At 55.0% G+C, this 12,713-nt stretch overlaps 1 protein-coding gene and 1 long non-coding RNA gene across 2 annotated transcripts in view; one reads left to right on the top strand and one right to left on the bottom strand.

The window, feature by feature from the left end:
- TRAPPC9 (trafficking protein particle complex 9) overlaps positions 1-2,256 on the top strand; it is a 529,205-nt gene extending 526,949 nt beyond the window's left edge. Inside the window, exons 22-23 of the mRNA XM_029923171.1 lie at positions 874-1,094; positions 1,668-2,256. Coding sequence (XP_029779031.1) covers positions 874-1,094; positions 1,668-1,835 — 389 coding nt within the window. The 3' untranslated portion in view covers positions 1,836-2,256. The remainder of the gene's footprint in view (positions 1-873; positions 1,095-1,667) is intronic.
- A 6,600-nt stretch (positions 2,257-8,856) lies between these two features.
- LOC115278688 overlaps positions 8,857-12,713 on the bottom strand; it is an 8,783-nt gene continuing 4,926 nt past the window's right edge. The window contains exons 2-3 of the long non-coding RNA XR_003903035.1: positions 9,561-9,632; positions 8,857-8,998 (exon numbers count right to left, since the gene is read on the bottom strand). This is a non-coding gene — a long non-coding RNA (uncharacterized LOC115278688). The remainder of the gene's footprint in view (positions 8,999-9,560; positions 9,633-12,713) is intronic.

The raw sequence follows: 12,713 nt of genomic DNA, 5'->3' as shown, positions 1-12,713 counted from the left end.
GGAGGCTGAAAGGCCAAATTCACAGTGTCTCAGGGCTGAGCTCCTGTCCAGAGACTCTAGGGGAGGCTCCGTCCTGCCTCTTCCAGCCTCTGCCTCGTCTTCACGGGGGCTCTCCTTGGAGTCTGCTCTCTCCTCCCTGCCTGGCCGGGGAATGTCTCATGCTCAGAGCCCAGCCTGTGCCCCCGACGCCCGCCTCCAGGCAGGTCCCCCAGACCCCCTCTCTCACCATCCCACTAGGCTGTCCTGGGGGCTTCCAGGGTGTGCAGGTCCTAGCACAGCACTTTCCAGTCTACTGGCCCCCACCCCCATCCCCCCACACCTCTGCCCCCCAATCCCCACTCTGCTCCTTGGGTTCCAGAGCTTTCCCCAGCTAGCACCCTGTCACCCCCGGGGTGCCAGGTGGGGCGGGGGGAAGCTGGGCAGGTCCTTCTGCCTGTGAATCAACAATGTGGGGGGCAGAGGCCCAGCGGGTGCCTACCGGCCGTTCATCCTACAAACACCATGCCCGCCCCTGCCACATTCTTGCCCTGCGGTTCTGGGTCTCTCTCACCCACAGGGGCCCCATAGGCTGTGACCACAGCTCAGCCCTTTCAAGCAGGAGCATCTGGGAGACCCCCAAGTGACCCTGGGCCCCTCCAGTGTGCACATACCCTCTGGGTTACCGCTCTGGTGCCCACACCTGTCCCCTCCAGCCTGCACATGAGGACAGCGGGGACTGGGCCACGTGTCTGTGTCCCAGCACTCAGCGTGCACAGAGGGGTGGGCTGCATTCACGGGGGAAGGAGTGAGGGAATGAATGGATGAACGAATGAATGAACGGCAAGGCCAGCTGGGTGGTGCCCTTGACAGTCTCGCGTCCTGTGCCCCTTGCAGATGTGCTGGTGGATGGACAGCCATGTGACTGCGAGGCCGCAGCCTGCAGGGTGGGCGACCCTGTGCGTCTGGAGGTGCGGCTGACAAACCGGAGCGCGCGCAGTGTGGGGCCCTTCGCCCTCACGGTGGCCCCCTTCCAGGACCACCAGAATGGCGTGCACAACTATGACCTGCACGAGGTCGTCTCCTTCGTGGGCTCCAGCACCTTCTACCTTGACACGGTGCGTGGCGATCTGTGGGCCCCAAGGCAGCCCCCACGGCCACTGTCCCCGTGGCCCTGCCTTTTCCCCTGGGTGGGGACAGGGACTTCCCTGACCCACCATGGGCCTCACAGAGCTCTGTGTGCTGCGTCCTGGCCATGAACCAGGATGGCGAGACTGCCCCCGGAGCTCACTGAGGAGATGAAGCGGGTGGAGGGGGGCCTCTCGGAGAGCCTTAGACCTGGGGCCATACTGCTGCCATCACCAGCCCCTCTCGCTCACCCATGACCCAGAAGAACTGGGGAGGTCCACGCAGCACAGGCCTCACGCCCCACTGAAATGATGCCTCACCCCACCACTCTGCACCCTGCCGGCACCCTCTGATGGCCCAGGGAGGGAAGTGCTTTGCTTCTTCCAAAGCCAGAAGCTAAGGCTCAGAGAGGGACAGCCACTTGCTTGGGGGAGCACAGCAGGGAAGCCCTGGGGGGCCCTCCCCTCTGCTCCCCCAGAGCCCCCATGTCCAGGCAGGCTCAGGGGTCCCGTGGTGGCACGGGGGGTCCTGCTCTGGGCTGACCTGGCAGTCTCCTCCCACAGGCACAACCCTCAGGCCAGTCGGCCTGCCTCGGGGCCCTGCTCTTCCTCTACGCCGGCGACTTCTTCCTCCACATCCACTTCCACCAGGACAGCGCGAGCAAGGAGCTGCCGCCGTCCTGGTTCTGCCTGCCCAGCGTGCACGTGCGCGCCCTGGAGGCACAGGCCTGAGCCCCTCCCAACCCCCCTTCCCCCCCGCCCCCGGATCCCAGCCCCTGTCTCGGCCCTCACCCTTCCTCCCTTCTCCTGTGCCCCAGATATGCAGCCTTGCCCCTTCCCGGACTGGCCAGCAGGACCCTCTGCTGGAGCCTGGCACTAACCAAACCCCCGAGGGCAGCACCCACCCAGCCCAGGCCCCGGGGCCCCCCGCACCTGTGACCTGGGGATTGCGCCCCCCTCCCCGCATCCAGGAGAAAGACGGTATGTGTGAAGGAAGGACCCCCCCGAGGACCGGCTCGTCTCTCGAGGGCCCTGAGGCAGCCCCAGCAGGCAGACGTGCTGGCCCAGGCCCCGCTCCCAGGCCAGGCCCAGGGCTTCTGTGTGTCGGTGACAAGTTCTCCAATAAAAGGCCTGCCTCGCTCCTCTGCTGGCCCACCTGTGTCCGTGCATCTGCTTGTCCGGTGTGGTCAGGGGCCGCCCGCCCAGCCGTCAGCCCCCTACTCAGGTAGGGACACAGAACAGAAATCCCCCGCGTCACACACGACTGGTGGCCAGCGCGGTTGGGTCTGTGTCTGTCTGTCCCTGCGACCCCAGCCCCGCCCCATGCACGTGCCCCCCGGGCCTGGGTCCCCGGCCCCCATCAGAACAGGGACTCGAGCCCCTCTCTGTGGCTCTGGCCATCTCGGCCCCCCTCTCTCTCTCATGAACTCCTCTCTGCCCTTCCATCCCTCAGGAGGTCGTCTGGGAGTGACAGCGGGCACAGGTTGGGCTGGGCGTCCCTGGCCTGAGGGGACAAGACCTGCTAAGGCCATGGCAGGCCTCGGCCGGTGAGGACAGGCTCTCCCCTCAGGACTCCCCTCTTTCTCACTCCCTGGGGGCCACCTGCGGCCCTCCCCACCTGGCAGGCCCCCAGCACCCCACCTCTGCCCCGCCAGCAGGACTCTGGGGCCACCCCGTTTCCACAAGGCCACTCGGACAGCAGGTATGGCACTGACTCACAGGGACAGAGAAGGAAGGACGGTCACTGGGCCCTCGGGCCTGGGTGCATTGACCCAGGGGCATTGTGACTTGAGAGGTGGGTGCCCTTTCAGAGGATCAGGAGCCCCCTGATACCGATCAAAGCTGCGGGCTGGGGGCAGGGGAGACCCTTACAGGCCCCACCTCACAAGGGGCTGCCTGGTGTCCATGGCTGGGACACATGGCCAATGCTGGGCATTCCCCGACTACTCTGGGCCCAGGGGCACAGTACCCCCCCGGGGGGAAACTGAGTCTCCACGTGCATGGTGCACATAGCAGGAGATGAGCAAGTGGGATCAGAACCCACGGCGGTCCTCCCTGCCGCCGGGGCCCGTGGCACCCCGGAGACCGCCAGGGGGGTCTCCTCCCCGCACGCTGCACTCTAAGGATGTGTCCAGGCTGCCTACCCTTGGCGGCTCCCACTGGAGGGTGAGCGGGCCCGTGCCTCCCAGGGGAGGGGCTCCTCATTCAGATCGCACGAAGCTCCTGTGGGGACGGTGGTGGCCCGCACCCTGGTCCTCAGCGTCCACCCTCCCAGGACAGGTCTCTCACCGAGCTCTGCCCTGAGCAGCCACCCCCCAACCCCCTCCAATCTCCAGGAAGGAGGAAGGCTCAGAGCTTTCCGGCAAAGGCCCACCCAGAAAGGGTCCACATCTGAGCCCCCATAGCAAACCCTGAGATGGGAATGTGCCCAAGCGGCATGTCTGGGAGGAGCCCCCCTGGCGCCATAGAGAGTAAGGATCAGATGGAAGGGAAAGAGCGAGCGAGGGGGCCTAGTGGCTAGAGAACACCCACCTTGGGGGGCCCCCGCCTGGGGGGCGTGCTCCACCCCCTGGCGATCATTCCTGCCTGCCAGCCTGCCAGGGCACGAGCAGATCAGCACCCCACGCTTCCCGGTTGTCCCCGGGGCGCTGGAAGTCTCCAGGAATCTCATAGGCAGGGACAGGGAGCGGGGGCTTGCCCAAGGCCGTTTTCTGAGATTGGCGGGCCGTGACATAGCAGTGTATTCTGTCTCTGCCCCCACTTCCTGACACAGGCCGCCTATGTCCCTTGGGTTTCCTGGGTGATAGGCGTGGCTTCATTCTAATGAGCAGTGGTCACAGGAAAGACCCAGGATGATTAGAAGCTTGGAACCCTCAGGCCACCCCCCCATCAGGTGGGCGGGGGTGGGGAGAGCAGCTGGCGCCGGAGGTTGTTCCAATGAGACGAAAACGCCCTGAACTCTTCCCTGTGCTGGAGGGTGGTGAGGGGACAGCCCAGGACCCTGCCAGACCCCCCATGCACCTCTTCATTTGGGCGCTCATCTGCATCCTTTGTAATGTCTCTTAGAATAAGATGGTAAGCGTCAGCAGCATTTTCCTGAGTTCTGTGAGCTGCTGTAGCAAAGTATCGAACCTGGGGAAGAGGTCATGGGAACCCCAGTGTACAGCTGGTGGTTAAAGGGAAGGTGGCCAGGACTTGCAAAGAGGGTCTGGGGTGGCGGCAGTGCTGTGGGCCCGAGCCCTTGACCTAGTCCCAGCGGTTCATGTCAGAGCTAAGTTCACCTGCTGGACACCTAGCCAGGGTCAGAGCGGGGAACTGGGGCAGGAACCATGCCCTTGGCGTCAGAAAGCGTCTGGGAAGGCCAGGGGAGGGAGCAGGCTGCCTCAGCTCCCGGGGCGGCGTCAGCTGGCCTGGGGGCCAGAGGAGCTTCCCAGGGACCCAGAACCCCAGCCCGAGCCTCCTCCCCAGACACAGGGCCCCCTGCAGTGTCTGGTCCCAGGGACCTGGCGTCCAGCTGCTGTCTGTGGCCTCCTGCGGGGCGAGCATGCCGTGGGCACTGGGAGTTTGTTTCCCTGCTGCACCCCATTGGCTGCCTGACGCTCACCGCTCCGTACGGGACGCAGGCCCAGCTGGCCGTCGTGCAGAGGCTGGGGACTTGGAGCAGGACTGCTGGCAGCAGGGACGGCCAAAGGCCTTGGCTCAGGTGCCAGAAAACTCCTTGCAGGGCCATGTGACCCCCGTCCCAGAGCCCGCACACGGAGGGCAGATGGACAAGCCCGCAGGGGCCTCATCCCGGTCAAGTCCCGGCTCAGACGCTTCCTCGCCTCGCCGCCTGGGGCATCGGGTCTGCTAGGCTCAGATGAGGGGATCCGAGACCAGGGCTCTCCATGCTGCCCTGCACACAGTAGGTGCTCTCTAAACAGGCTTGGGCCCTTGGGCCAGGGTCTGGGAATGTGCCCTGTGTCCCGGGTGGCCCGGGACTCCTGGCAGGAGGTGCGGCTGCGGCATCCAGCCCGTGTACCTGTTATAGGAGTGTCACTGCAACAGATGGGGACCACGTGAGGCTGTCCATCCTCGGCTCACATCCAGAGACGCCTTCAGAAGGAAACGGAAACAAGTCCCTGGTGATCACTGCTCAGCTTGCCAGGCAGACAAGGCATGGACAGGGACAGTGGCAGGACCTGGTGTTACTCAGCCCCAGCTTGAGGACGGAGCCCAGGACCCCGAGGGGCTTCACTGGACTAAACTGAATGCCGTGCTTTGATCGGGTAGACCGGCACCTGTCCCAGGAACTCAGGAACCAGGTACAAGGCAGGGACCAGGGCTGCCCAGAGGTGGGCCGGTGGGCAGGTGCACAGGGCCCATCAGCGGGACCGAGGCATAGCCAGCTGGCTGGGTCTGTGGGCAGTAGGATCTGGAAAGGCTTCCTGGAGGAGGTGGCCTGGGGGTCAGGGAGGAGGAAGGGATCTCGGAGTGCGGAGGTCAGAGCAAAGACCCAGAGGCGGGACAGCAGGCTCAGCCACTGAGGACTGACAGGGTCTGTTCTCTGCCGAGGCAGGACCCACGAGGTAGTAGTGACCCATGGGGACACGGAGGAGGGAGTCGGGTTCTGTTTGGGGTCAGACGCAGGACGACGGACTTGGTCTTGCTGCAGCTCCCCAGGGAGTAGATGAAGCCGTGAGCAGGTGCGGGAAGACTGAGCAGAAGGAACAGCAGGGGCCTGGAGGCCAGAGGGCGGACGACGTGGGCACTTAGTGTGACAGGAAGTGCATGGCCCCAGGGCCCGAGGAGGGCAGAGCCTTCCCAGGAGGCAAATGGGCAGGAGCCCAGGAGAGAGGCCAGGCCAGGAGGCAAGAGGGAAAGAAGAGGGGTTGTGGCCAGCGGGGTTGTGGGCCTGTGGCTGGGTCCTGCTGGGCCTGGGGGACAGCGGTATTGGCCCCTGACCACTTCTCCACCTCACGTCCCTGTATGCCTCTCGCAGGGCACAATCTGCCCGGCTGCGCTGGCCTTTCCTTCTCCATCACCAAGCCTGTCGTGCCTTGGGGCCTCGACTGTTCTCTCTGCCTGGATGGGTGCCCTGCCCACAGGCCTCACGTGGCCTCTTGCATTCCACTCTCAGCTCCACGTCCCCCCCCAGAGGGGGGGGCCCTCCTGACCCCCGGCTCTCCATGGAGGAGGTGGTCCAACCTGGAATGGTCTCCGCTTGCTCGAGCGTCGTGTCCTCTGTCCTCTGCTGAAATGTGAGCCGGTGGGTGGAGGGCACTGAGTGGGGAGTGGCTGCGAGCCGTCCCCAGCCTGGAGGCAGGGTCCTGCACGCCGGCAGAGCATGAGGCCTGGAGCTCAGACGAAGCTCCGTACAGGCTCTGCTTGTTTGCTGTGTGACCACAGGCTGGCCACTCCACTTCTCTGAGCCTGGATTTCTCATCTGTAGAATGGAGATAATGATGCTCTCCTCAGGGGGAGCCTGAGTTCATTTCTGAAGGGCCTGGATAGTGTGAGATGCCTGGGTGCCCAGCACACATTTGTTGAATGAAAGCATGAACACAGCCATTCCTCGGCTGTGAGTCAGTCTTGGCCCTGTGAGATACGTGACCTTGGCCTCAGTGTCCTGCTCTGTAAAATGGGACCCATTTCAGCCCCTAAATCCACCACCCACAGGAGTAGAAGATGTGGGGCTCTTTCAAGGCTCTCCTGACCCCCAGGATGCTCTGAGCTGTCCAGACGGGGTACTCTGAGGCAGGCAGGACCCCATCACTCTCCGCTGTGAAAACGTTGAGCAGAGCCAGAACAGGACGCACTGTGGTCTGTATTCACCCAGCCCTGCCCTCCTGCTGCCACCCCGACACTCACACAGTCAGCAAAGAGGCCACAGGAGGCAGAAGCGGGACTTTAGGTACATCGCTGGGTCCGGTCATCAGGGCCCTCAAGACAAAAAGCCCCCAGGCCATGTAAAGCCCTCAGCTCTCTGTAAAATTGGGAGCAGAGCCGACTATGGGCTCCCAAGGACCTCCACCCCCGCTCCCGATGGAGAGGGGTGGACTGGAAATCAGGAGACAGGAAATAGGGCAAGCGCCTAGCCAGCCCTGCAGAAGGCAAGGTGCGTCTCACCACCACAGCCTTTGCAGAAGCTTCGCGACGACCTAAATGGCCACTAATGGGGACTGGACGAGTCAACTGCACTTAGGGAGACGAGGCCAAACAGGACAGACGGGATGTGTGCACCTGGCGTGCACACCTCCCAGGGCGACTGTGGAGGGAACTGAGGCGTGCAGCGTCCCCTTGGCCAGCCCCTCCCAAACAGACCCTACATTTCTATGCATCGAAAACTATCTAGAAAAACATGCTTAAGAGACACAACACGCACTTCCCTGAGAGCAGTGGTCCCCTTCGGGGCCCCAAGGGGTTTTCAGAATCGGGTGCGGGCTGGGGGTACCTTAGTCGTGGTGCACTTGCTTTTTACAAGCACATGGGAGGAGGGGAGGGGGGATAGAAATAGAGATGATGGAGATAAAGGGGGTGAGACAGAGAGAGATGGCAGAGACGGGAAGACGGAGATGAGAGACCGACCAAAGTGCAGGAACGCTCACGCTAAACCCTGACGTCGTTTGACTCCGACCGGCGAGTGCATTGGCAACTGTTGTCACTTCTGTATTTTTAGTTTCCATAAACAAAAACTGTAGAGCACTTACCAGAGAAGATACTAACTGCAATGAGAGGGAAGTCGGGAAGGGCAGATAATGCTGTCTTTTTGGAGGAGGGGGTGTTAGAAATAACCCAGGCATCCTGAAAAATGACCCAGCCAGAGCCTGTGCTCCCGTGTCCCCTGCCCTTCCTGCTGCTGAAATGCCCCCGCCCGCCACCCTCGGGTCAGGGTGTGAACAGTCAGGTCACATGTACTGTAAGAGGTCGGAGCTTTGTCGTGGGGTCAGTGGGATCCGGGAAGCCATGAAAACCAGGGGTGGCTGCTTGTCGCCATTTGTGTGGCTGAGTCCTTGTGATCACGGAGCTGGGTTACACGTTAGCGTTGGCCGAGGCAGGAACCCAGGAGCAGGTGTCTTGGTGAGGACTCCACACCCTGGTTCCTCCAGGTCATGTGCTCCTGGGCACTGCGGCCCCCCAGCTGGGGTATCTAGAACCCTCCACCCTCCCAAGGGCCAGAAGAAGCTATGCCAGGAATAGGCTGTGTCCTTTTCACTTCCCCAGCTGAGCTGGGTTGGTCTCATCCTCCTGACGTTTGTTCCCTGTGGGCAGGACAGGCCTGCGATGGCCCCATCATCACCCAGCTGTCACGCTCTGTCATCCCAGATTCACCCAGCAAAGAGCCATAGGAGGATATGCCTGAGGAGCGGGACCCTTGGTTCAGCCTCTTGTCAACTCTGACCTCAGCCAAATGGCTGAAATTAAGCCTCTTTTTTCATCTGGATAAATGGAGATAAAAATCCTTATTTCATGGGCACCTTCTCCTCAACGTTGCTACACGCGAGCCCAGTGCCTCCATGAGTCCTGGTTTCCTTCTCCTCCCTCCTCACGGCCTTTCTTTGTTCTACCAGGTGCCTGTCCAGCTGTGTGCCTGGCATCCCGCCGTTCTAGAAGCGTGACACCTGGCATCTCTGTTCCCCATTACTCCGCTCCGTGGGTCCGTTCATTAGGTAACATGAAGTAATAGAAGGCAGGTCTTTCTAACGCACATGCTCAAGTGGAAAACGGGTTGCCTGTCAAAGGAGTGAGCCCCGTGCCGGTCACAGCATTCAAGCAAAGGCTGGGTTTGCGGATGGCTTCAAGAGACCCTCCCCGACAGCCCGTTACGCCGCCTCACGAGTCCGCCTGGTCCCAGGAAGCAGAGAAGAGAGTGGGGGGCTCGGGGCCACCTGGCTCCCGGGGCCTCTGAACAGTGGCTGAAGGGATTAAGGCAAATAATAAATAAGGATCAGAAGAGGGCGTCAACATGAGGGGTTAGGGCCCCGACTCAGACTCTTCCCACAAACAAGTAAAAAGAATGGTAATTACACAAACAACACATTTGTGAACGCGTCGATCAGCTGGCAAGGAAGTGAGGGGTGCTCGGCCCCAGGACCTCCAGAGAGGTGAGCCCGGCGCTGATGCCAGCCTTCACTTTGGGGGGATTTGTCAACATAGCACCAGTTTTTGTAGCTTTAAAATATTGAGAGGAGGAAGACAGCCCCCTGAGCCCACCAGGTGGGGAATCACAGGAGACTGCTCCTCTTGAATCTGGGAGTCCGAAGGATTAAACCCTTAATAAAGGATAGACGGAAAGTAACCCTTACCCCCCTCAGAAAGTGGAAATAAAACTTTCCTGTCTCCACCCTTCGGTTCTCACCTAGCACAGCCCTCCCCTGCATCTGCAGTCCCAAGTGTCTAGACGCTTTCCCCAAAGCTTGAGTCACTCATAAGTTACAAAGTGATCCTACACACCGAGCACAGCCTGCTGTCACGTACCTGGAGTCTTACAGAAGTAAACCCGTCCTTTCTGAAAGAATCCACTTCTGTCCCAAATTTCCAAGAGTGTTTCTATCAGGAAAATGAAGAGTTCAGAGTGTTAAAAGAAAATTGTCAAATACAAAGGGAAACAATGCATCATTTGTGAGAGCCAGAAAAAATCAACTTAGGCCTGAAAAAACAATCAGGTATTCGTTTTATCACACATGGGCTATAAAATAAGTATGCTTAATCTGTTACAAGAAATGAAAAAGATTAAAATGAGTAAAGATCTAGAACATAATGAAATAATCAAAAGGGGCTCGTATAACTGAAAAATAGAATTAAAATTAAGTACTTAATGAATAAGTTGAAGAGCAGATTAAACCCAGCTCAGGGGAGAATTAGTGAATGGAAGAGAGAGCTGAACACGGTATAAAAAATGCAGCCCACAAAGACCAGAACGCATGAAAGAGACTCAGGAGAACACGGAGGGTCGAGTGAGGGGCTCTCGCATGTATGGCGTCAGAGTTCCCGGAGGAGACAGTGAAGAGTGTGGAGAGAAGGCAGGAGTCAGAGAGATAATGACTGGGAACTTCTCAGAATGGCAAGACAAAAATCCACATATTTAAGAAGCTCAACAAATTCCCAAGTAGCTTAACGATTAAAATACACAGTCCACACATCATAATACAATTTCAAAGACCAGATGCAAAGGGATAATTTAACAGGGGCTAGGAAGACGACAAATTTCCTTCAAAAAAAAAAAAAACCAAAACAGTGAAATCAAGCCCTGTGTCAGGCTCTGCGTTGACAGCGTGGAGCTGACTTGGGATTCTCTCTGTTCCTCTCCCATGCTCTCACTCTCAAAGTATTTTTTTTAAATAGCAATTAGCTTGATAGCTGACTTCTCACTGGCAAAGTCAAAGTTCAGAAGTCAGTGGAATAATATCTAATATGCTAAATAACACACTCTTCAACGGGTGAAATAACACTTTCATATTAGAAAAAGTAGTGTTTTCCACCACCAAAACCCCAGTAAGTGGAATTCTGATGAACTCCAGGCAGAAAGAAATCGATACTAAAAAGAGACGCACAAAGGAAGAAACAATAAAGTGGCGCATATGTGAGTAAATCGAAACAAGCATTTACTGTGCAAATAATCATGAGTTATGGAGTTGAACATAATAGAATTAACACACATAGCAAAATAACACATAAATATTGGTAAGGGTATGACTGGAATCAAGGAGTTCTAAAGTGTTTTGATTTTTTTTTTAAGTAGGCTCCATGTGGAGCCCAACAGGGCACAAACTCATGACCCTGAGGTTAAGACCTGAGCTGAGATCAAGAGTCAGATGCTTACCCAGCTGAGCCACCCAGCCACCTCTAAGGTGGTTTAATTTCAATTTCAAAGGATTAGAATGAGGGTTAAGATATTAAGTTAGATTTAAATTTTGTTGCTTTAATCACATAAATTTCAATTCTGGGGTAACCATTAAGAAAATGAGAAATATCATGAGCAACTTCTAAACTAGATGCTGTAAAAAAAAATACTTTAATAAAACCATGATTATTCAGTTCAAAAAGGCCAAAAAAGGGGGAAAGGACCACAGAAATAAAATGAAAATGGCAGAACCAATAAACCACAACAATAATGATATTATCCTCATAATATAGTTGAGAAAAATGAGACACACAACAGGCAAGTAATATAATTTATTATAAAATAAGTTATAGAGGTGCACCAGGGTGGCTTAGTTGGTTTAGAACCCAACTCTTGATTTCAGCTCAGGTCATGATCTCATGGTTCATGGGATAGAGCCCTGAGTCAGGCTCTGTCTGTACCAACAATGCAGACCCTGCTTGAGATTCTCTCTCTATCCCTCCCCCCACTCACACTCTCTCTCAAAATAAATAGGCATTAAAATATAGAAATAAAGTACTGATATACACCAGATAAAAGACTATACAAAAAGGAAAAGCTGTACCTGAAAAATTTCAATAAAAGAAAGTCTAAAGCAAAAAATAAACTACTTCTATAGGTGAAGACAATAACATCATAATGAAAAGAGATAACTCACCAAGAAGCTATAATAACTCTAAATATATATGCAACCAATAATATAGCCTCAAATACAGAAAGCAAAATCTGATAGAACCAAAAGAAGTATACAAACATCTCTCTGTAACTGAAAAATCAAGACAAAAAATATTAAATATGTAGAAATTTAAAAAATTCAATGAATTTAATAGACTTGCTTCACTCAACAGCTATCAAGAGACATTTTTATCAAGCACATATGTTGAGATTTGTTTGGTGGCCCAGTGTGTAGCTGAAGGACTGTTATCATACCAACATATTTTCTAAACCCAATATGGTTAAGTAAGAAATCAGTCACAAAAAGATGATTATAAAAGTCTCATGTGTTTGGAAATTAAGAAACACTTATTGATAACTGAAAGAAGAAATTACTTTGAAAAGTAAGAAATATTGAAGTTTAATAATAAAAAAATATACCCAAACTTTTTGATACAGATAAATTAGATTTCAGAGGGATGTTTTATAAACTTAAATGCTTATATTCAAAAGAGAAAAGTGTAAAAGTTAATGAACTAAGCACCATGCCCAGGAGCTGAAAACGATGGCAAAAGAGATCAAAGAAAATAGAAGAATATCATAAAGATAAGATCATAAATTAATAAAAGACGAAGTACACAATAACAACAGGCCAAAGGTTGTTTCTTGAAAAGGCTAATAAAATTGAGAAACCTCTGAATAGATTAATAAAGAAAAAAGAAAAGGCACAAATAACCACATTACAAGTAAGAGAGGACATCAGATACTGCAGACAACAATAGGAGGATATTATAAGAGGAAATTATGAAGAACTTCATACCAATAAACTGGAAAACATGAAATATAAATTTTCTAGAAAAATTTAATAATTGAAATTTAGGAGAATAGACTGAATAATCCTAAAGCCATGGAGAAATCAAATCAGTAGTTAAAAACTGTTTCACAATCAAGAAAACTAATAGGCAACTGACAGAATGGGAAAAGATAGTTGCAAATGACATATCAGATAAAGGGCTAATATCGAAAATGTACAAGGAACTCACCAAACTTCACAATCACAAAACGAATAATCCAGTGAAGAAATGGGCAGAAGA

Source organism: Suricata suricatta, chromosome 15 (assembly GCF_006229205.1).
Source record: "Suricata suricatta isolate VVHF042 chromosome 15, meerkat_22Aug2017_6uvM2_HiC, whole genome shotgun sequence".
Lineage (NCBI taxonomy): Eukaryota > Metazoa > Chordata > Mammalia > Carnivora > Herpestidae > Suricata > Suricata suricatta.
This window is presented reverse-complemented; position numbering and strand designations above follow the sequence as displayed.